The sequence below is a fragment of the Trachurus japonicus genome, chromosome 17 (genome assembly GCF_045865225.1).
Source record: "Trachurus japonicus isolate A0001 chromosome 17, Traja_1.0".
In the NCBI taxonomy this organism is placed as follows: domain Eukaryota; kingdom Metazoa; phylum Chordata; class Actinopteri; order Carangiformes; family Carangidae; genus Trachurus; species Trachurus japonicus.
The window spans coordinates 9,934,271-9,959,266 of NC_140923.1; the positions used below are offsets into that span (position 1 = coordinate 9,934,271).

General features: G+C 41.5%; 1 protein-coding gene across 1 annotated transcript in view; it reads right to left on the reverse strand.

The window, feature by feature from the left end:
• LOC146970108 (zinc finger E-box-binding homeobox 1-like) overlaps positions 1-24,996 on the reverse strand; it is a 100,360-nt gene that overhangs the window by 13,445 nt on the left and 61,919 nt on the right. The window contains exons 3-4 of the mRNA XM_085803852.1: positions 4,359-4,496; positions 1,583-1,785 (exon numbers count right to left, since the gene is read on the reverse strand). Coding sequence (XP_085659978.1) covers positions 1,583-1,785; positions 4,359-4,496 — 341 coding nt within the window. The remainder of the gene's footprint in view (positions 1-1,582; positions 1,786-4,358; positions 4,497-24,996) is intronic.

The following is a 24,996-nucleotide window of genomic DNA, read 5'->3' on the forward strand; positions in this document are numbered from 1 at the left end:
TTTTCCCTAAATACGATTTAATACTATAAATAACACAGAATTTTTTTTTTTTTAAGTAGTTTTCATAGCTTTCAATTGGCCACAAGTTCCCACGGTGGAGCCAAACTGTATAACAGTATATATATTATTGATATGTTTAGAGCTGAAGTTGAAAAAAATTTAATAAAATCCCTTTCATTCCATATGCACAGACAAATCAAAAAAGAATAAGCAGACTCTCAAAGCCTTTGAGAAAATGTTTTTTTTTTTTTTTAAGTTCAAATTAGCTGGAGCTGTGGAAGGAAATTCTTTTCTCTGTCAGATAAATGAAATAATGTGCATAATGCGCTGCAGAATACGTAATAAATCTGGTATAACAGAGTAATAAAAGCCCCGTTTCCACTGAGGAAGCTCCAGGTGGAGAGAAGGAGGGAGGAGGAGGGAGAGAGGGAGGGAGAGGGGGAGAGAGGGAGAGGGGGAGGACCTTTATCCTGCAGGACCGTCCTCTCCTCTCCGACGTAATCACGTGCAGCTGCTTCGATCCTCACGTAATCGATATCGCGTAACGTAATAATCGCGTCGTCGTCCTGTGCACGCGGATCATTACATCATCCTTTTACTGCTCCCGTTGTTGTTGTAGTTGTTGTTGTTGTTGTTGTTGTTCCGTGCTGCACGCGCCGCTCCCCTCGCGCTCCTCTTCTCTTCTGCAACACGCTGCTGCTTGTTGTTGCGCTTTCTGTTGACGTCACATCCCGCGCTGAGGCGACACCCAATCAGCACCGAGTACACCTCAACCCCCCCTCTGCCCCCTCCCATTACCCCCGGTGAAAACACAGGTACCAACGCCCCCACGCGCCCCCACCCCCCACCGTAAAATGACCCCGAGGCTCGCGCAGCGGAAATGGCCCCTTTCCCTCGAGGACAAAGCCCTCGCGCCGCGCCCCGCCCCTCGCGCCCAGGTGAGTTAGTAGTAGTTGCATATTGGAGAATTTCTTGTGTGAAATGATCCAGGCTGGTTTGGATTCTGTCCATTTGTTTTTGTGGATATGAAATTTGGCCATAAGTACTGTAGTACTTATAAGTATAAGTACTACCAGTTGTATAAAGAATGTTGTGTCTTTGTCTAACTAACTTGTTGTTTTAAAAAATAAATAAATAAAAAAGTCCTTTTCTTGTAGAGTGATCACTTGTCCGGTTGTTCTTCTTATGAAGTGTTTAATGTCAGTCCAGAATGTTTTAGAGTACATGCATTTATAGAAAAGGTGCTGTATTGTTTCGATTTCAAGACATTAAAAATAAAAAAGCTATGAAAACTAACTGTATTTTTGAAAGATTCAACATAGCCCCTCTTGAAGAACTTTTTACTAGGTAAATGGATTCCTCCAAATCTGGCAATGTTTATTTTTATTTATTTTTATTTTTTCTTATTTGTAATGTCATTATCCGTACTGTCATTGTCATTTTTGTTTCCTTTTCTCATTATCCCCCTGTCTGCTTTGTCCACCTCTATCTCTCTGTATAATGCATAATGTCAACATATGCTATGTTATGTGCTTAGATAATTCTGTTATGCTTATAATAGTATATATAATAAAGGTGTCACCTGCTCTCTGCTGCCCCGGTGGTGGCTCATGTGCCTCTCCAGCTGGGAGCGGTAGGTGAAGGTGTAGCTGCAGTGGGAGCAGCTGTAGTTGTCCTCGCTGGTCTCGTGCCGGTACTTGATGTGCTCCTTCAGCGAGGCGTTGCGTTTGTAGCCCCGCGAGCAGTACGGGCACGTGTGCAACTGGGAGAAGGAGTCAGGTGTGCCTGCAACAGCATAACACATAAAACATAACACTCTTTACTTGATCCCACACATGGGCAGTTTGGTTTGTGTAGCAGCATGTGCAGGGGCGTCCAGGGTATCCGCGGGGTCTTTAAAAGTATTAAAAGGTGATAAATCAATTTTGGGAAAATTAAGACCCTTAAAAAGTATTAAAAAGTATTTTCACGACTTTATAAAGTCTTAAATTTTGAAGGTATTTTTTCTGAATTAGCTGTCCAAGAGTTTGAGTCCTAAAAAGCATTGTAAAAGTGTGTGAATTTATTTGTTTTATTAAAAACAAAGATAAACCGGTACATAAAATAGAAAAGAAGATTGTTGTTTTTGTTTTTTGAGAGTGGAGCAATGTTTTTTTGTTGTTCTTTTTTGATAAACTTTGCCTTTTATTTATTATCCTAGCCTATTTTAAATTCTGTTGTATCATAGTGGTCTATAGTCTTTATCACAAACTAAAGCTGTTAAATTAAAAGTGTCACTGATGTAAATGGTTACAGCTTGAAGTGGCGGTGAGGTGTTAAAAAATATTGAGAAGGTCTTGAAAATGTCTTAAAAAGGGATTAGAATTAACTTCAAGATTCCTGTATATACCCTGTAGACACTCTGGAGGCCCCGGGCAAGAGGTAACTTGGAGGGCCCCCAGCCCCAATCGGGACCACAAACATTAACTGTTAATGAATCCAAAAATCCCAAACTATTTATGATTCAATTCTGCATACTATGCCAACGCAGTCTCATATAAAACGTACCTTGGCTACGTTGGTCCAAAGTGCAAAAACATAGAGGGTTTACAATAACGGCTCTTAAATTGTATGACTGTTACATTTTTTCTGACTATTTTTTTTCTATTATTTTGCGTCCACGTCACTTGACTCTCAAGTTTCCGGCCGTGAGAACAAAAAACATATTTCTATAATTTTTTGTGGAAAATCAATATTTTGAGGTAGTTTCTGCATAAAAATGCCTTTTGATCATATTTCTAGCGAGAAATATATATTTTATTTTCATAATAATTGTTCAGTGAATGTACATAATCATTCCCATACTTGTTGTTTTTTCAGATCTAGCCAGAATAATTCAAAACGGCAATATTTTCTGGTTACAATTTTATATATGATACTGGGTTGACTATGCACAACATTCGATGTACACAGCCAGTGACAACATCAGGTCATCGATATGGACCAATGGCAGCCATCCTGCCTGCCCTGTTGCAACGTGTAACATACGAGGTAAAAATCAGAAAAATATGCAAATATCGAAAGATGTAAAACAAACATAGTTATGTACAAAAATGTTTCAAGAATAAACAGTTATTTACATGAACAGAATAAAAACTATATACACAGTGTTGGTCGTTGTAAGGTATAAGAAAGAAAGTATTGCACAGATGGGGGGTGTACAGCAGTAAGGTGTGCAGTTTGTACACACAAATATGGAAATGTTGGACATAAATAATAAGCAAATAACAACTGTAAGCGGTGTGAATGCAGCCTAAATAGTGGAATGAAAAAACTAGAGATGTGTGAATGTAAAAAAAAAAAAAGGCTTCATGAAAGTGCAGGATGATCAGAGTCCAGAGTGTATTTTTATTAAAAACACATTCTCTCTTTTCCTTGGCATTTTAGTTAGGTTTGATTTATTGTCATTTCTGTTTTATTGTTTTATTGCTCGTTTTCACTGTTTATTACATTTATCTGTTTAGTTTTATTGTATGTTTTACTTGTGTTTTTATGTACAGCACTTTGGTCAACTCAGGTTAAAGTGCTTTATAAATAAATGTTGTTGTTATTACAGAGTCAGACTGGTGTTGTATAGTCTGACGGCAGCTGACTGTAGGTTTTTGTTTTTTTTTCCAAAATAAAAGCTCATGTAGTGTATTATCCAACTGAACATTTTTGCTTTAATATCTTGAATTATCTTGTGTTTTTCATGGTGTTTTCTTAGCCTAAAAGTTAAGGGATATGTCAGAGGTAAGTCACCATGTGGATAGGAACTTCATTTGTGATAGGTAACAGTTTATAGTTAAATGGAATAAATATAAATAAATTCAGATGTTACAAGAGAGAAAAGGCACATGCATACATTTACAGCAAGATGTTTAGATTAGGTGTCTAGCAGTAGTGTGGAATGTATCCTGAGAAATGTGTTTCTTGTCATCTACCCATCTCTGTGGGTCATAGTTTTTGGGGATACTTGACACTGTATCTATGTTTAGTTAGCCTGGTCAAGAGGTTAAATGTCAGAAGGCATAGGTTAGATTCTGTTTTTAGATCCTGTCTTTGTCTGACCATCTTGGACAGACAAATCCTTCTGTGGGAAAAAGGTGGAGTTTTAGAAAACGTATATAAGGTTAGAGCTTTAGGCCAAGAGAGGGAGATCTCATATTGGACCAGAGATGCTCCACGATTCGGCATTTTTGACACTGTTCTTCTTCTTGTAATAAACTCTTTTTGAAAAGACGTGTCGGCGGTGATCCCTTCTTTTCATCAACACATCAATATACCACACTCATGAGGTGAAGCTTCGGATGCTGTGTGCTGGTGGTCGTCAGGGTTACCGTTCTCATCAGCACCGCCCGTCTCGGCCGGACTGTGCTCGTCCTCGGGGGCTTCGGGGAAGATGATGGCCGTGTCTCCCTGCTGGAGGATGTCCTTCACCGCCTCATCCTCTTCCTCCGACACACACTCCTCCTTCACTAAAAACACACACACACACGAACAAAGTTTAGCATCATTTCAGCTCCTCTCTTCTCTGCACATTTAAAAAAAAAGCCTCCATCTTGAACACATGTAGGACAGATTCTGTGTTTTCAGTCTCTCTGAGCAGTGACCGAGTTTCTGAGCTCTGAAACTGTGTCTGTTCTGCAGATTCACCACTAGAGGGCAGCACAGGGTTTGTTATGATACACCTTTATGATGAGTGTGTGTGTGTGTATGTGTGTGTGTGTGTGTGTGTGTGTGTGTGTGTGTGTATGTGTGTGTGTGCTCCTCATGGACCTCCATCCATCTTCAAAACAACAAAAAATGGAAGTAGGTTTCTAAAGTTAAACAAACGGCTCCGACAGATTCACTAAAAAGATTTTGTGGCTTCACCTGCTTCTCTCGAGAGGAAGCAGTCGGTTGGCTGCGTTCACAAAGCAGGTCTCAATTAATGCTCCATTCAGATTTTTTGCTCGATCCATTAAAAAAAAATATATCTAAAATGTGGCCTATATCAGATCCCAGTGTGAACAGTTTGACCCACATGCTCAAAAGAACAATAACGATGACGACGGCAGGCGCAGCAGCTATTGTACAGGAAACATAGAGGGAATGAGTATTTTCACTTTTATTTAGAAATGTCTGTGAAATAGAAGCTGGAAGATGTCTGAGCAGCTGCTGAGGAGGAAAAGAGTGAAGAAAAAGAGAAAAAGAGCCAAACTCTGTGTTTTAGTTTCAGTTAGGCTCATAATTAATGGGAGACAACATGCACGAAAAGGCTGCTGAATTCCTAATAAGGTGTAAAGTTCAAAAAAACGTAAGAAACAGCACTCTGAGTTTAACGATTTGTGTGTGGCAAATAAATCTATAACCTTGGAGTGCTGTTTCTTTAAATGTTTTTGAAGTTTCAGTTAGGCTGCCATTACTTCAGTTTGTACCTATACAGGAATAAACCTCCTAAAGCGTCTCAACCCGCTGGGCAGCGTTGGGTTTATTAATAAGAAACAACGTTAACAAGGTTATTACAACCTTTTTTGTTTATAATCTCCTCTCCTCCAGCTGTTCTGTTGTTGGTAAACACACGTCACTGCACGTCAGATTATTAACACAACTTAGACAGGGTATATACAGGAATCTTGAAGTTAATTCTAATACCTAATTACCTCTAATACCTCTAACACCTCACCGCCACTTCAAGCTGTAAACATTTACATCAGTGACACTTTTAACTTAACAGTTTTAGTTTGTGATAAAGACTATAGACCGCTATGATACAACAGTATTCAAAATAGGCTGGGATAATAAATAAAAGGCAAAGTTTATCAAAAAAAAAAAAAAAAAAACATTGCTCCACTCTCAAAAAACAAAAACAACAATCTTCTTTTCTTTTTTATGCACCGGTTCATCTTTGGCTTTTAATAAAATGAATAAATTCACACACTTTTATGTTACAATGTTTTTTACAACTCAAACTCTTGGACAGCTAATTCAGAAAAAAATACCTTCAAAATTTAAGACTTTTAAATACTTTTTAAGGGTCTTAATTTTCCCAAAATTGATTTATCACCATTTAATACTTTTCAAGACCCCGGGGATACCCTGTTAGAGTAAACATTGTAACGTGACGTAAAAGTCGCATCAAATCCGCCTCAGCTGTTCACACCGGGGTCGCTGAATCTGAATCTGGTTCAGGACCACTATGGAAGTGGTCTGAATCTGATTTGAAAAAAGTCGGATCAGATTTGAGCGTTCATACTAAGTCGAGAAAATCTGGAAAAAGGATTTGGGCCACTGTTGCCTGCAGTCTGAACGTAGAGAGAGACAGAAATACTGTATCTGATGAGAAAGTTGAAAGGCACGTCAACTAAAGACACTTCAGGGTTTCGTGTGTGTGTCTGTATGAAACCTGTATGAAAGTCTTCACATTTTCAAAATGACACAAGAAAATATTCCACTTGAGTAAAGAGCTTTCAAGTGCAGAGTTTTGACCGGTTCAAAGCAAAATACCAAAACTGCTGTGTGGTGCGTGAAGCCAGAGAAACCTCCATCACTGCTTCTCCAACCAGGAAGCAGGAGGAAGAGGAGGAAGAGGAACTAGGAGGAGGAAGAGCAGGCAGCTGAGGGATAAAACCAACCTGAACAAAGAACATTTCTGTACGGTCTCATCCAGAAAAACAACCTGTTGATGTTTCGGTTCGTTTAGATGTGTTAATTCTGACTGGCTGAAGCTAACCGTCGAACAGAGACTGAAAGATCAGTTCCAGCAGACATGGAGAAGTGAACTTGGCAGTATGACATCATGCGACATCTATATTGAGTTTAAACAAGAGTTTAAGTTAGAAAAGTATTTATTGTGTTCAAATCAAAAGTATAGACAGGCCATCTGCCACTTCAGAGTAAACAATACAAGAATACCAAAAGTTATTGGAAGGTACAAAGGACTGGATAGAAGTCAGAGGTTATGTGATCTATGCAAAGAGCCAGATTGGTGATGAGTTCCATGTTTTGTTTGAATGCAAGAACAAATGTATTGTATATCTAAGAGAAAAATACCTCCCTAAATACTATGTTTGTCGCCCATCTATGTTTAAACTAATTTTGCTATTACAGTCTGATAAAAGAAAAGTTATTTATAAACTAGGTGCTTTTCTGAAATGTGTTCTTCCTCTGTTTAAGTGAGTAAGTTTTTGCTCTGTCCTGGTCAGAGATGTATGTACAAAGTATAGTACAGCCTCCACTGCCTCTTGCTGTGTCTGAGTATTTGTACTGTTTTATTGTTTGTGCTCCATACCACTTACGTGGTTGTGAGAAATAAATAAAGTAAAGTAAAGTAAAGATCAGCTGCTTTTACTGTGAAAGAGACAGGAAGTTCTTTTGTGTTTGTTTGTTTTCTGGTTCAGCTTCACTGAGATTCATTAAAACCAGTGGGTTTGATTCGATTTGAACGTGGAAAGTGAAAGTGATGACGCTACGACACTGACACAGCTGCTGCTCCGTCCAACATCCTCTCATCAGATATACACACACTGACTCCTCCGCTCACACTCACCTGCACACACACCGCACAAGTCACACTGTCACAATCAGGACACTTTAGTTAATGGTTAATAGCCATACAAATAACTGTGATTAACGATTTAACTGTCTTTTTCTTGATCATTTCATTCCTCTATTATAGGACAAGCCTGAACAGATTTAAATGATACACAAAAAGAAGAGAAGGAGAAGGAGAAGAGCCGTTTGTCGGCTTTAAACATTAAAACTGCATTTCTTGTTTCATTAGTAAACCACAGCAGAAGATGAAGATGGGGACGCAAGGTGATGATGCCATTAAAAGAGGACCAGCCAGACCTCAAACAGTGGGAAACAACGAGGAAACATTGATGGAAATATGAGATTTCTGTTAGTTTCATCCAGCTGTTTTTATACAGAACGATTTGAACCATTATGCAAAAAAAACCAAACAAAAAAAAACTGCGGTCAGCTCCAATAGTTGCCATCGGGCGATGATGTAATAATTGTGACAGGAGGGGGTTATAAAATACTCTGATGATGTAAATAAAAATGAGCACATAGAATAAATAAATAATGTCACAAAACAACTAAAAAGGGGGAAAACGGTGTCAAAGCTGCTGATCAACAGAGAAATAAAAGATCTCAGCCGGTTTAGAAACATGAACTGAAGGTCTGTGTTGTGTAACTAAACTCTCTCTCTTATCTTATGTCTGATCATGATGAGTCCAGGGTTACACAACACAACACAACACAACACAACACAACACAACACAACACAACACAACACAACACAACACAACACAACACAACACAACACAACACAACACAACACAACACAACAGGACGGTGTCGGGGTTTACAGTAAATGAGTCTGTAAGAGGAAAACAGTGGTCCAGGTCTAGTTTACAGAAACAGAAGGCCTTGGTGTCACTGGGGCTCAAACTATTTAAAAAAAATAATCATTGGGTCCTCAATTTCCCATAATGCAACAGGCCTCATGTGAAGAATGTGAAGCCTTGTGACCGATCAGAGAGAATCCAAGTGGAAGAGCCACACAGCTGAGAGCTGACAGGGTTTAGAAGGCTTCTCTCTCTCTCTCTCTCTGTTTCTCTCTCTTTCTATCTCTCTCTGTCTGTCTGTCTGTTTCTCTCTCTCTCTCTTTCTGTCTCTCTCTCTGTCTGTCTCTCTCTCTTTCTATCACTGTCTGTCTCTCTCTCTGTTTCTGTCTCTTTCTGCTTCTCTCTCTCTCTCTTTCTGTTTCTCTCTCTTTCTATCTCTCTCTGTCTCTCTTTCTATCTCTGCCTGTCTGTCTGTCTCTCTGTTTCTGTCTCTTTCTGTTTCTATCTCTCTCTCTCTGTCTCTCTTTCTATCTCTGTCTGTCTCTCTCTGTTTCTCTCTCTTTCTGTTTCTCTCTCTTTCTATCTCTCTCTGTCTCTCTTTCTATCTCTCTCTGTTTCTCTCTCTTTCTGTTTCTCTCTCTTTCTATCTCTCTCTCTCTCTCTGTTTCTGTCTCTTTCTGTTTCTCCCCCCTTCTTATCTCTCTCTGTCTGTCTCTCTCTCTCTGTTTCTGTCTCTTTCTGTTTCTCTCTCTTTCTATCTCTCTCTCTCTATTTCTGTTTCTCTCTCTCTGTCTGTCTGTCTGTCTCTCTCTCTCAATTCAATTCAAATGTCTTTATTGTCCTGACATAGTGACATACATTCTACATGCTGCCAAAGCAGCGTTTGGAATTAAAGATAATAATCATAACAATTAAGGAAAACAACATCTAGAGTACCTGTAGTGTTGTGATTACTGGAGAAATACATGTATAGACACTGTAGAAATACAAATACAAATACAAATACAAATACAAACACAAATACTCTCTCTCTGTCTCCACATCAGGTGTTGTGTCACATTAACGTCGGTGTGGAAACTGGGGCAGAGAAGTTACTTCACTTTCAGTGTAAAAAAAAACAAAAACAAAACAAAACAACACAACAACACCGATCAGCACACGCAGTGAGGTAAAACTGACTGTGACCAGCGTTTCCATGGAGATCAGGCATTTTAAACACTGGCAGGCAGCGGTCGGTGCCAACAAAGGTCACGCCTCTTCCTGCTGAGCCTTGTCAGGGACAGGTGCAGCTGGGACTCTGTGTGTGTGTGTGTGTGTGTGTGTGTGTTAGTGTGCAGAATCTGTAATCACAGGACCGGTCATAAAAAGAAGGGAGGAGACTGAGTGTGTGTGTGTGTGTGTGTGTGTGTGTAGCCTCATTTTAAACGCACACATCTTGAGCTTCCCATGATCTCATCCAAATATCTCTCCTCTTCCCCCCTCAGAGACTCGTCCAGCTCTCATACTTTCTCCTTCCTCCACCTCTTTTACTCATCCCTCTCTCTTTTTTTATCTCCTCCTCCTGCTCCTCCTCCTCTCTCATTTCTCTTCTTCACCTCCACCTTTTTTCCCCGCCCTTTTTGTCTCACTCCCTGTCCGTCCTCTTTCTCCTCGTGTTTTTGACACTTGAAAACTGAGCTGAGCCTGAAGAGAGAAGAAAAAGAAGAGAAGAAAGTCTGTGGTTCGATCTGAAACCACCGGTCTCGTGCTTTCTGTCTTTCTTTCTTTTTGAAGGGAGGATGAAACCTGAGCTTCAGTTAAAGGGATAGTTCAACATTTTGGCAAATTGGCCCATTGCCTATATAATCCCTATAGTTTTAGCAGTAGGTTTGTTACCTTTAATTGTCGGTGCAAGCTATTTTTAGAACGGCGGAGCAGAGCCGTGAGCTGCTCAGAGCTACGCTACGGAGGCTCATTATGGGATTTCTTGGTTTCCCTCATCAAACTCATCAAATACACAATCCAACAACTCCACAACGCTCTGGTGGACAAGTTGTGAGCTGCACATTCACCACGCTATGAGATAATAACACAACGTTACCACACAGAGTTGTTTTAGAGGGAAATACAGAGACTGTTGATGAAAAACTGTCCCTGAAGGCAACGTGCATCAGTGGTTTTGCATGAATTTCCCTCTAAAACAACTCTGTGTGGTAACCTTGTGTTATTATCTCATAGTGTGGTGAATGTGCAGGTCACAACTTGTCCACCAGAGCGTTGTGGAGTTGTTGGATTGTGTATTTGATGAGTTTGATGAGGGAAACCAAGAAATCCCATAATGAGCCTCCGTAGCGTAGCTCTGAGCAGCTCACGGCTCTGCTCCGCCGTTCTAAAAACAGCTTGCACCGACAATTAAAGGTAACGAACCTACTGCTATGACTATAGGGATTATGGCAATGGGCCAGTTTGCCAAAATGTTGAACTATCCCTTTAAATGTTGGCGTCAGGCTGGTCGACAAGCACAACTGTCAAATTAAATCTGTTTTCTGCTTCACAACAGAAAGTGAACAGACAATCATGACCCGTCACCTCCCGTCGACCCTGAAGCATCTTCTTTAACACGATGTGGCTCAGTGCTTTATTTCTCCTTTAGTCTCACTGTTTCATATACACACATCTCTGCTCTCTCTCTTTCTCTCTCTTTGTTTGGGGCTGGGTGGAGTCAGTGCCTCCACAAAAATGCCTGTAAAAATCCAGAAATGAAAACAACTAAAAATGCAACTCGTATGAAAACAAGGAGGAGGTGATGGAGGAACCTGCACAAACTACAACAACTGACTAATGAACCACAGAAAGAAGAAGGCAAGGGAATTTTATTTGTATAGCCAATTTTTACAAAGAGTTTGTCTCAAAGGGCTTTACATCCCATCATAACAACATCCTCTGTCCTTAGACCCTCACATCCACTGAGGAAAAACTCCATGGAAAACCCTTTTAACAGGGAAAACCAGGAGAAAGCTCAGGGTGAGCAACAGAGGAGGGATCATCACCCAGACGTGCAATAGCCTAGACGGAAGTGAATAAAATAATATCAAACTGCACAAAATGGAGACCAACAAAATGTTGTATTTGACTTCTAATGCATCTCTGCATTCAGAGCATGTTCACAAAAGTGAATAAATATCAAATTGCACAAAATAAAGACCCACAAAACAAAACAAGATTCACTGCATTCAGGCCACATTAATAAGAAACTGATATCTTTGCATTCAGAGCAAATGGAGCAAATAATAAGAAAGTGAGGAGGAGCATTACAACTGCATGTGTTCACGTGACCCGTGTGCCTTTCAAAATAAGTTATTTTTCAAAATAAAAGACATGTCCAACATCAGATGTGCATTAAATATTATTTACTTTTTTGACCAGCTGTCCGTGACCCATCCAGAACGGGTCTAGACCCACTTTTGGGTCCCGACCCACCAGTTGAGAACCACTGGTCTATGACACAGAATGTGGGAAACATGGAAATGTTAAGAGCTGATGGAGGCAGGAGGCAGAAGAAGAGGATGAAGAAGATGGAGATGGAGCTGATGTTCAGGTACAAAAACAAACTGAAAACACTGATACAGACACACAACAGTGTTTGGCTCCTCTCTTCTTCCCTCAATCTCTGACTCTCTGTCTTTTACTCTTCTCCTCCTCCTCCTCTCTCCATCAGTCTCACATGTTTCCTCTCCTCTTCCTCCGTCTGCACCTTCACCTCATGCCTCCCTTTGTTTCTGCCTCCTCCTCTTCCTCCTACTTTGGCTTTATTTCCCTCCATCCCTCCATCCCTCCTCCTCCTCCTCCTCTGATACACCTCTCTGCATATTTTCCCACCGAACTCTACAATTACACTTAATGCCTCACAAAAAAAAAAAAAGAGCAAAAAAGCAGCGCAGTAATGACGACCAGGACTCAGCAACACACACACACACATGTGGGATATCAGACTGGAATGAAAACAGGAAATCATGTGGTATACACACACACACACACAGAGCGCACAACTGCGTAGACAAACACACTTGGCGTAGTTACTCGTGAACACACACACACACACACACACACACACACACACACACACACACACACACACACACACACTCTGCTCTGCTCTACCTTGCCAGGACCTGTCACTGAGTCCAGGATGGATCGGAGCTGCAGTGCGGCCCAGACTGCAGGGGGAGTAGCAGACTCTAATCTCTCACCAGAGGAGCAGCTCAACACCAGCTGCTCCCCCTCTCCTTCCCTCCTTCCCTCTCCCTCTCTCTCCCTCCCTCCCTCTCTCTCTCGCCTCAGACGAGGAGAGGAGGAACGAAAGAAAGAAAGAAAGAAAGAACGGAGCGAAAAGTTAAGACAATCCAAAAATATCACGTCGACTCTTTGAAGCGTTCCCACAGTGGCTCCACGCGGCGGCTGCTGCAACATTTCAGGACTTTTCCAGGACGACCCCCCCCCCCCAAACACTCCCTCCATCTCGGTCAGAGTTCGCAGACAGAAACACTTCTCCTTCCTGGTTGGTTAATGTTTCCCTAGACGAGTGAAGGGAGCTGGTTTCTGCTGCAGGTGCAGGTGGAAAACAGGTGAGGTCACATGACCCAAGTCAAATATACTGTAAACTACCTGAGCTCACACTCACACTCACACTGTCACAGTCACACTCAGACTTTCTCCACTCAGGACCAGTGTGTAAAGTTTTGTCAGTAGCAGCTGCAACACAGTGCAGAGCAAACAGGAGTTTAGTTTCTGATCCTGTATCAGTGCTGTGAACGGTGTCAAAGGTCAAACAAGCAGCATGCAGATGATAAACTAATGTTTGTTTGTTTATGTGTGTGTCTGCTCAACACGCTGCGTATTTGACTACAACCGCGTCATAACTAAGCAACACTGTCGATTCACAGTAAAACACAACAGAGCATCAACAAAAGAGCTGTTATCAAGTGGTTTATAACTGCTGATCTAGAGATCTGTGAGGCCAGGTTATTTTAAATATGGTGCAACTTCAGAAAACATCTGACACATGTTCACTACAACAATTACAAACTTTGTCATTTTCTGTCACAACCCGTCAAACTCATTTGCAAAGTAACGCTGTGGTTACAGCTCATACCGTGTGTATCAGTAGATACACAGAGTCATTCAGAACTTTTGGTCCCTGTATTTGTGTCAGTCAGACACACACACACCTCGGTCCTCTCCCACGCACCTGTCTGCCTCTGTAGGTGTGTTTAAAGGGATAGTTCAACATTTGGCAAATTGGCCCATTGCCATAATCCCTATAGTTTTAGGAGTAGGCTTGTTACTTTTAATTGTCAGTGCAAGCTATTTTTAGACCAGCGGAGCAGAGCCGCAAGGTAAGTTCATGCAAAACCGCTGATGCGCGTTGCCTTCAGGGACAGTTTTTCATCAACAGTCTCTGTATTTCCCTCTAAAACAACTCTGTGTGGTAACGTTGTGTTATTATCTCATAGCGTGGTGAATGTGCAGCTCACAACTTGTCCCACCAGCAGTTGTTGGCGTTGTGGAGTATTTGATGAGGTTTTTTGTTTTTTTTTATTTTTGATTTTTTTTAATTGATTTTTGATTTTTTCTTTTTTTTTTTTTCTTTTTATTTTGTTTTACTGTGATGAGGGAAACCATGAAAATCCCATAATGAGCCTCTGTAGCGTAGCTCTGAGCAGCTCGCGGCTCTGCTCCGCCGTTCTAAAAATAGCTTGCACCGACAATTAAAGGTAACGAACCTACTGCTATGACTATAGGGATTATGGCAATGGGCCAGTTTGCCAAATGTTGAACTATCCCTTTAAGTTTTTAGTGTTTGATGCAAGTTAGTTCAAAAAGAAAAACTAAAGTATCACTTGAACATCAGTATTCAGACCCTCTGCTGTGACGCTCATGTAGATCATAAAACTGCAACATAATAAATGATGATAAATTGAAGGCAGAGGGTCTGAATACTTTCCGTATGCACCGTATGTTTAACAGCTCAAACATACAGTATCTTCTACAGGGTATATACAGGAATCTTGAAGTTAATTTTAAAACCTTTTTAAGACTTTTTCCAAGACCTTGTCAATATTTTTCAATACCTCACCGCCACTTCAAGCTGTAACACTCAGTGACACTTTTAATGTGACAGTTTTAGTTTGTGATAAAGACTATAGACCACTATGATACAACAGAATTCAAAATAGGCTGGGATAATAAATAAAAGGCAAAGTTTATTAAAAAAAAATAAAAAAAAACATTGCTCCACTCTCAAAACACAAAAACAACAATCTTCTTTTCTTTTTTTATATACTGGTTCATCTTTGTTTTTTAATAAAATGAATAAATTCAAACACTTTTACAATGTTTTTTAGGACTCAAACTCTTGGACAGCTAATTCAGAAAAAAATACCTTCAAAATTTAAGACTTTATAAAGTCGTGAAAAGACTTTTTAATACTTTTTAAGGGTCTTAATCTTCCCAAAATTGATTTATCACCTTTTAATACTTTTCAAGACCCCGCGGATACCCTGTTCTATACTCTAACAGCCACACTGGTGGACACAGCCACAGCGCCACAGGACGAGGCCTTTAAAAGTTACAGAAGTTAGTTTCTCCCCCCAAAAAAAGTCAAATAAAGCGAAGCTAATTTCAAAAAATCTTCAAACAAAGGAGCGCTACGTGGACTCGTTGTTTAAAAAGAGGTGCTCTTTGGAAAGGGATCAATGATGTGAGAAAACAAAAGAAAAATTCCAAGGCACTCTCTTACCTATAAAATGCCTTTATTAAATTATGGCATGGTCAACATGACAATTAAAAACTCCGACGCGTTTCGTCGTCTAGCCTTCATCAGGGAGTCAAATGGAGTGGGACAGGAACATGGTTTCTTTTATACAAGGATGTTTTGTCCAATGGAACCAAGTGTCCACCTGGTTACCACAGCCCAGAGTGGCGTGTGGTCATCAGCCCATTAAAGGGACATATCCCATCTGGCCCAGGCCTCAACTAAGCTGAATGAAAGAATAAAGGAAAACAATCAGTGATATGTACAAAATAAACATGCCAACAGATACCAAAGAGAAAACATTGGATATCAAATAAGATACAACAAAACAATCAAACAGCATAAGCAGCATATTCTTTCATTCAGCTTAGTTGAGGCCTGGGCCATGGATATGTCCCTTTAATGGGCTGATGACCACACCCACTCTGGGCTGTGGTAACCAGGTGGACACTTGTCATTGGACAAACACTTGTATAAAAGAACCATTGTTCCTGTCCCACTCCATTTGACTCCCTGATGAAGGCTAGACGCCGAAACGCGTCGGAGTTTTTAATTGTCATGTTGACCATGCCATAATTTAATAAAGGCATTTTATAGGTAAGAGAGTGCCTTGGAATTTTTCTTTTGTTTTCTCAAAGCGAAGCTAATGTTGAGGTTTACCGAACAACAACAACAACAACAACAACAACACCACCACCACCGCGCTCAGCAGAGCTTTAGTGGATAATTAGCAGCTAATAATATCCAGCTATCACTTCAGACACGCAGCCGAGGCTTTCACATGGAATCTGACGACGGATACTTAGCGGGAGGAAGAAGGGAACGGGGGGAGAGGAGAGGAGAGGAGAGGAAACACATGCACAAGGAGGAGGCGAGGAGAAGAAAGTGAGAGAGAAGAATGGATGGAGAGATGAAAAGGGATCAGTGGAGGAAAGGAGCAGAGAAAAGAGCGAGTGCAGAGAGAGGGAGGGAGGAAAACAAAGTGGAGGAGAGCGGCGAGCGGTGCTCACACCATGTAAGGCTTTATTCAGCAACAATGAAACCAGCCTGGAGAGCAAATATCTCCCAGTGTCACATTCTCTCCGTCTCCATGGTTTTAGTGTTTCCTGCCTGGCTGCGACTCGCTGCTGCTGCCGTGTGTGAGATGAAGGAGGAGAGATGCTGCGTGGGCTGAGCTGTTTGTGGGGAACGGAGGATTAAAAGGGCGTCGAGCGGCGGCGGTGTAAACACAGGCCAATCAGCCGCCGCTGCTCGGTGCTTATTAAATCTGGTGGTGGCACCTCTGCAGTTTTTTTGGGGGGGGGTTTGTACGTTGAGGTGTGTCATGTCATTTTTTTTTCAAAGTGTCTTCGGATGTGTAAGTAGCTAATCCTGCAGACTGGCTCAACAGGGGGTGTGTGTGTGTATGTTTGTGTGTGTGTGGAAGGTTTAAACGTACGAAGGTTTTTTTTTTTTACACAGAGCTTCTGCAAGAAACAATTTAACAAACACAAACATCTGTCTCTGTCTGCACAAGTTTCTTGCAACTTCGGTGACTGGAAATTGGAAGAAGTTCCTGCAAGGAGGAAGAAGAAAAAGAAGAAGAAGAGGAAAGAAGTAGAAGAACAGGGTTCCCACTTGTCCTGGAAAACCTGGAAAATGGTTGACTGATTTTCCAGTCATGGAAAACACATGGAAAATTTGAAAAAAAAAGTCAAATGTCCTGGAAAAGCTTCAGTTGTCCTGGAAAATGATTTACCACATCAGCTACCAGAGCTCTGCCTAGTGAGAAAACTAGAGACTCTGAGTTGATGAGTGTTTCCATGTTTGTGTTGTTCTATGATAAATTCATAGGAATTTCTAAGCATGTTACTGTAAGAGATTATTGCATAACTTAGAGCCATAGACTGCACATCTTTAAAGGGATAGTTCACCCAAAATTCAAATTTCACTCATGATCTCCTCCCCCTCATGTGGACTAAGGGCTGGGAGAAGTTTCAGAGTCCTCCGTGGCTTCTCTGAGTTACGAGGGGTCTCGGCGCAGCACTGCATGTCCATATGACGGTTGCAAATTGCACGAGATTTGGACGGACCAGGAAGAGCAGTGCTGGGAGCTTCCGCTACAAACAAGCTTAAAACATAGACTTATTTCATTTTTTTCAGAACAATTTCTCATGTTGGGGCTTCAGTACAAGAGGGACATTACAGACGATGGAGGTATTTGGATGTTTCTTGGTGTGTCTTTTTGTTACGAAGAAAAGTGAGCTCCGTTCTCAACCGTCATATGGACATGCAGTGCTGCACGGAGCCCCGCTGTAACTCAGAGAAGCCACGGAGGACTCTGAAACTTCTCCCAGCCCTTAGTCCACATGAGGGGGAGGAGATAATGAGGGAAATTTGAATTTTGGGTGAACTATTCCTTTAAATGAGGAAGAAACATAGAAACAAAAATGTACAAAATAAGGTACAACTGTCGAAAAGAAGTTACACAAGCATGAACGGGACAGAGGATGTAGAATAACATGTCTGTCAGACTGGAGCCGCTGGAAGAATCCTGGAAAATGATTTCAAGAAAAGAGTGGGAACCCTGAAGAAGAAGGAGAGGAGGAAGAAGAATAAGAAGAGGGATGAAGAAGGTGAAGAGGAAGAGAAGGCGAGCCAGCAGGAAGCAGGTTGAACACCAGTCTGCGGTCCAGCTGTGCTTCATAAAGCTGAACCTGGAGCTTCCTTCAGGACCAGACCGGCCCGCTGCTGCTCGTATACAAGCCGACCTGCCGCGCAAATAAAAGCCGCTGCTGCTGCTGCTGCTGCTGCTGCTGCTGCTGCTGCTGCTGCTGCTGCTGCTGCTGCGGACGCGTCGCCGTGGAGATGACTCAGCTCCATCACACTCACACACCAGGTCCCTGCAGTGCTAATGAGGGAACTCATTACCAGGTTATTTCACTAATATCTCTGTCAACACGCCGGGCAACGAGCAGATCCACTGAAAACAACTGTGAGAAGGGAATCTTCAATTAAAGAAAAACATATGTCAGAGCCTCTTCCTCCTCTTCCTCCTGCTCCTCTTCCTCCTACTCCTCCGCTGCTCCTCTTCATCGCATGTGACAGTAAAATGAATAATTTTGGGGGGATTCTGCGCCGTTGCACAGATGAGAACAGACATCTTAAGATGCTATTTGGCTTCGGGATATTGTGAATTATTATGATAATTTCAGGAAGCAAACAATTTAAATTAGCTGCCTCAGCTTTTTTTTTTTCTTTTCCTTCTTCTTTTTCTTAAACTATTGCCTTGTTTGACCTCCAAGTTTTCATTTTCAGAGTCGTGATCCATAAATACAGATTATAGTTATTATGATTATTATTAGGGCAAATATTTTCCGGATTAATAACGTAATCTGAAACACACGGTGGAGCCAGCCTGTATTATCATCATATTATTCATCTGTTTGCATATTCACAGGGCTGGAAACGTGCATTTAAAACAAAAATATGAACAAAAATGGGTGAAAAACAATAATAATCTACAGATATTAGCACAAGTACCGATCCAAACAGATGCCTGGTGTCTGTAACGGAGCAGGAGGAAGTTGATGGCTGTGATTTCCTGCCTCCTCTCTCTGACCCACATGAACATGATGCTTATCACACATCCATAAAGATCTGTCCTGGGATAAATCACAGTAAAGATGTAGAGCCGTGGTTTCTGGCGACCCCGTCAATCAAGATGTGCCAGCTCAGATATTTATATTTATTTTGCTGCATTTTATTTGAACTCGATTTATATTAGAGAAAGTGAAAGTATAGATACAGTTGTTTAAAGGTATAGTACGTAGGAATTCCCCCCATCTACAGTAGCGGTGCGGTTGCATATCTGAACGTATTCTTGATGTTGCATTCAGGTGAAATGGGGCAGCGTCAGACAGACAACAGACACTGCATGTAACAGGATAAACATGTGGTCCGCCAGCACGAGGCAAAACAATACAGGCAATGTGACAACGTGTTGTCATGGTGATGTGGTATTGTTTTACCTTTGTCTTTCTCTGGTGGAGTAAAATGACATCCGGTTGGTTTGCCGACGGCCGTCTGCCTGACTGCACCTGAATGCAACACCGGTGCCTCCGTCCTTCCAGAGCGATAGATATAACAGAGTGGCGACACTCCCATAGGACTCCGTTGTAAAAAATGGCGGGCCGACTTCCGGGTTATGGAGCCCTCAATAGTTCCAAACATTCCTCCCGCGGCGCTGGACCACGTCTGTTTCTATGGCTGCACAGCAAGAAACTACTGAGCTACGTTGACGAAATACCGACCAATTTTAAGTTATAAAGTGGTAATAATCTTTCCCAAGTACAGTAACCATGTTGACTTAACAAAATAAAAATTATTAGACTGATCGGTTCATTGAAAAACATTTATTTATTTACGTAACTGTGGTGATTTCAGTCTGTAGCCCAGAAGCAGCCCTGCTCACTTTTCATTCAAACAAACTAATGCCACTGCCACAGTTGTTAAATTTCATCAATGAGACCAACATTAATCTCTTCAAAATAATTTAACAAGCCAGCGGTAAACCTCTAAAAGCATGCGGATACGTTACTTGGCTCGTTTTCTCCGACGGGAGGACGGACGTCGGTCCGCCGGCAGATCAGCTCAGTAGAGCGCTGCTGCTGCTGTGACAGCCGCCTCCCCTGGTCCCCGGTCGGGCTCACACAGACTCTGCACTTCCAGAACAAATATCGTGCAAGTTCCTAACAAACGTTATGAACTGACCACAGACTCCGGATTAAACGGTGACTTTCTTGCATGAACAAAATATTAAAACTGTGACGTGTTGACAGCGCTAAAGCCAGGTTTTGGCAGCTTTACTGCTGTGGCTCGGTTGCCGCAAAATGGCGATATCGATGCTAATTTCTGTTAGCCCGTCTATGAGGTTTTGCATTATACGTTAGCATTAAGCTAGCGGGCTTTATATTTAGTTGTGATACTGGCTGTGTGTGTGTTTTGAACGTTGTTTCAAACTGTGTGGGTTTGATTGAACATCTTTTATGCTTAAATATATATATTCCCGCTTAATATATTGCTTTACTCCTCTTCTTATGCCATTTTTACTGTAGGGCAGGCTAATCTTCACTTTAGAGTGACAAATAAAACCTTGAAGCAAGAAGATTTTGCCTTTTGTTTGAAAACTGACATTGATGTACATACAGTAATTCAGTAACAGTTGTAAATATACCTTTGTACGGTTTATTTTTTAATATTTACCGTCCAAAAGCAAGCTCAGTGCTGTCTGTCCCATAGCAGAACATGACAGCGGCAGCCAAGTTTGGAACTATTGGGAGCTACATGAACCACGTGACCGCGCTGGCGGCGACATCAAAGGCTGTCGCCACTCTGTTATATCTATCGCTCTGCGTCCTTCCTCACACTACACAGTGGTGACAGTTTTAACAGGCCGTTTCCGTGGTTACCTACGGTCACGATGCAACATGGCCGCCTCGGTTCGGTGCGTCGCCCACTTCTGTATTTGTAACGACTTGTAACAACTCATTCTAAGGGACCAGAAAGCTTTACTTTGGATGCAGCTGTGATTCACCTTCAGTGAAATACGTATTTATGAAAGACAGATTTGATTTTTGCTGATAAAAAGCCAAATAAGTTACACACTGGGGCTTTAATATTGTGTGTGGTGTTTTTAATCAAAAATATTTTTATCAGTCAGTTTTTTTTTTAATCAATTACCGGTACTAGACATTTCAGGCGACCCCTATTTGAATTTCAGGCGACCCAACATGGGGTCCCGACCCCAGGGTTGAAAACCACTGATGCAGCGACGCCGCACCGCTCTGCGTTTTAAAACTGATACGATGCATTTGAGTTTGTTGTTCCCTCATTAATATGTTAATTTATACACAAATGTAAACACACACGTGGAGGTGAAGATGCTGAGAGCTCGGCCATGAGGTCACGTGATGAAGCTTATCACCGGGTTTCATCAGAGAGAAAGTGTGTGTGTGTGTGTGTGTGTGTATACAGGGAGAAGAGAGAGACCAGCAGAACATGTTGCTCTGCAGGCGAGGGAGCGTTGAGCTGAGGGGAGGGGGAACTAATCTGATCAAAGGAGCAGAGAACAGGTAGATACACACCCACAAATAACCTGACACACACACACACACACACACACACACTGAATTACCAGCAGTGATAGAATAAACCTCTATGAACATCTAAGGAAAGCCCCGGTGTGTGTTTGGAGCATGTCAGATTGTGTGATGATGAATCTCTGATGAGTCCTGAGGCCAAGATGTTTTTCTAATTGGTTTGTAGATCTGAGTGGAGGCAGCAGGACGTCTTTGATGGTCAAATGGTCTGTGAAGCAGCAGTTAGCAAAGACTAATACGTCTGTTACATCATCGGTGATGTAATCAATCAGCCGGTTGACAAATCCTGACTTCTGCCTTTTTCTTTATTTCCTCTGAGCTTTAAATTTCCCACAGAGGTTTTTTTTTTCTTTTTCTTTTTTTTTTACTTCATGAGTCGTCACTTTCATCTGAGCCGTGACTCGGTGACATCGTTTGAACGTCTCTTGTGTTTGTGTTGAGCTGGAAGCTGAGGAGCTGATCCAACAATCACAACCTGGGAGATTCACATTTATCAATTCTGGGAAAGTGAACATATTCTCCATCAGATTTGGAATAAACTGACCCCAATCTGAGCAAACGTTATTAAATGACCCCAAGGAGGTCTTCAATCTTTTTTCCTCTTATTCAATGAAATAATAAAAACGCAGATGGTTTATACACTGAAGTAGAAAATCTGCACAGTTATGGAAGCTGGCGAGAAAATAAAGACGTGTTTGTGGGTAAATGTGTTAAACCGAACTCCACAGAAGAGAAACTGTGAAGATGAAGGGTCGATACGTTACGGCACACATGCATACACACACTGTGATTCTTACACACGTGTTTCTGCAGATCTGCATGCATAAAGACAATGGGAAACAGCCTTCAGCCATCAGAGAATACACTCAACCTGGACACAGACACACACAAACCCTCCGCGTCACACACTCTGACTGAAAAAAAGATGCGTATGTTGTTGTGCTTGTGTCGGACAGTTGCACAATAACACAACCCAGAGAACAAGAGTCTGTTTCTGTCCTGATCTGGTTGCACTTGATAACACAGTGGAGCAGATAATTAGTCACAACACCACCTGTTCTAACGGATCTCCACACACACACACACACACACACACACACGGCTGACTCATTCTAATATTAATGCACCTTGTCAGTGAGCAGTGATGGGGAATAACTGCGCTACTTTTTTCAGTGACGATGAATCAAAAAAGTGACTGTTTCCTCCTGTTACAGCGTCGTTTCCGTTACTGACGACAAAATGCGCCGTTACTCGACTCTAGAAGTCCCGTCACAAAATAATAACACACCCGTTAAAGTGTACGTTACATAGCCTACACACTAGACGCAGCGCGGCGGAGGGATACTGAGTGAGTCGGTTAGCTCCAGATAAACGGGAGGTTAGAGGGAGCAAGTCCAAGTCATTTGACATAATATTTGAGCAATAGTTACTTTTCCTGGTAATTAGTTACCTTTATAATGTAGTAATTCAGTTACTAACTTTTTAGGGAAAGTAACTAGTTACTATAACTAATTACTTTTTAAAAGTAACGTGCCCAACACTTGTTTCGGGCCTGTTCAATAATATATATTTTCTAGCGTAAGGTTTATTCAGAACTAGTGAACTAACATTTAACTGGGATGAACTTTTTGGGGGCTTCTACACTCAGTGTGAAAAATAAATATTCATTCAGAATATTGAGTTTAGCTGCTAGAAAAGCAATTACAAAGAAATAGCTTAAGCCATCTATTGACAAATAGTATGATATCATTTATGATGTATTTGTAATGGAAAGAATCACTTTTTCTATCTATCTATCTATCTATCTATCTATCTATCTATCTATCTATCTATCTATCTATCTATCTATCTATCTATCTATCTATCTATCTATTCATCCATTCATCCATCCATCCATCTATAATGAGGCTTCAGCAATCTAGATTCAAAGACATCTGGAAGTAACGGTTAAGGTATATTTCTTTTCATTCTATATATTTCTTTTTATATATATTGAGATGTACTTGATTATTTTTTTGATTTTATTGTATAATTATGACAGAAAACACCCCATGTTCATGTGTTACTGTATTGTTTACAGTAAAATGCTTTGTAAAAGGAACGATAAATAAATCAGTAACGCGCCCAACACTGGAGGTGAGACATGTTGGACATAGAAGTTTTTGGCCTGAATGTCTCAAAACATGAGAAGAAATCTGTGCGGCCCTCTGAGGTGAAAGATGAACCTCCCTCCCTGAGGTGTGTGTGCACTGGGAGGCTCGGAGCTGGGAGTGTGTGTGTGTGTGTGTGTGTGTGTGTGTGTGTGTGGAGCTGAGACGGAGCGAACACACTCAGCTCAGCCTCCCAGGAAGAAGAACAGATAAAGAAGAAGACCCCGTCACATAGGGCTGGGCGATATGAGAAAAAATCCTATCACGATAATTTTTTTCATATCAGTCGATATCGATATATATCACGATAGGACTCAAGTCACTGTTTTTGTCAAGCCTAAATGTTCCATCATACTCACAAGTGAGATTTGAAGATATCAGAAGGTTATTTCTGTTTTAAATATTTATTTTTCGTCAAAAATTAAACATTTCAGATGTAATGATTAACATATAAAAGCAATGAGTAGCCTAATAACAGTTTCAGATAAATAAAACTGGTATTATATACAGTTAGTTTCAACCAAATAATTTGATTGGACAAGAGACATACATGAGTGCTGATATAGGCTACAGTACAACAGAACTGGGTCTTTTTACAGACATTATCACTCCGCTGTTCAGGCGTTCTTTAACATTACATCAGACAGGAGTTAAATCAGAGCCACACTCCCCTTACAGGAGCTGCTCCATCTCTCTGCTGCTGCTACAGTTATAAACGGACGTGAAAATTAAAACCCGGACCTGACGTGGCCCGTCTAATTAGCGATCATTCTCAGCCTAAACCCGGCTGAAAAAGAAAACGGAAGAGAAATCGCCGCGGTTAGCACTTGCTTCGCAAGTGGCCAGTGTTTAGGTCGGCACAGCTGAACAGTGTCGCTCTGGTGTGAGCAGCAGCAGCAGCAGCAGCAGCAGCAGCAGCAGCAGCAGCAGAGCGGCCACGCCGTGACTGCGCTCCCTTTGATGTGTGACGGCGAGCCGCTCCGACTGCCTGCTGTCTCCGTGGTTAAAGTTTAGTGGTGTTTACGGTACTGTATTAGAGTTCCATCAATCGGGGTTAATGTAAACATGACGTACCACGTCTTTTCGCGGTCACTCGTCCTAGTTCTCCTCCATTTTTTCTTTCGAGGCAACACTCATTCTCTCTCTCTTTTTTACTGGCGATATCCCGCTGCTGACGCCAGGCTGCAGCAGCCCAAACATTACCACGTGTTGTTGTGCTGTGTACAGTCCTCCTGTGCTGTGTCAACCTAACCTGCTGGCTCAGCCAGTGGTTCAGCGCGGCGCAACTCTCGTTTTCATTGGCTGTTTCAAAACATGAATGAATGAAACCTATCGACTTTCTATCGACCACGTTTCATATTGCTATTGAGTAAAGTTATATCGCGATATATATCGTTATCGTTTTATCGCCCAGCCCTACCGTCACACTAGGGATGTCACGATTACTTGTTTTCACAATAAATCGTGGTATTACTGTAAACGCCACAATGAATTGATCGTAAAGATTCCTGAATACCGTCACTTCCCAAATACAGTAAGATGATGTAGGAACCGTATCG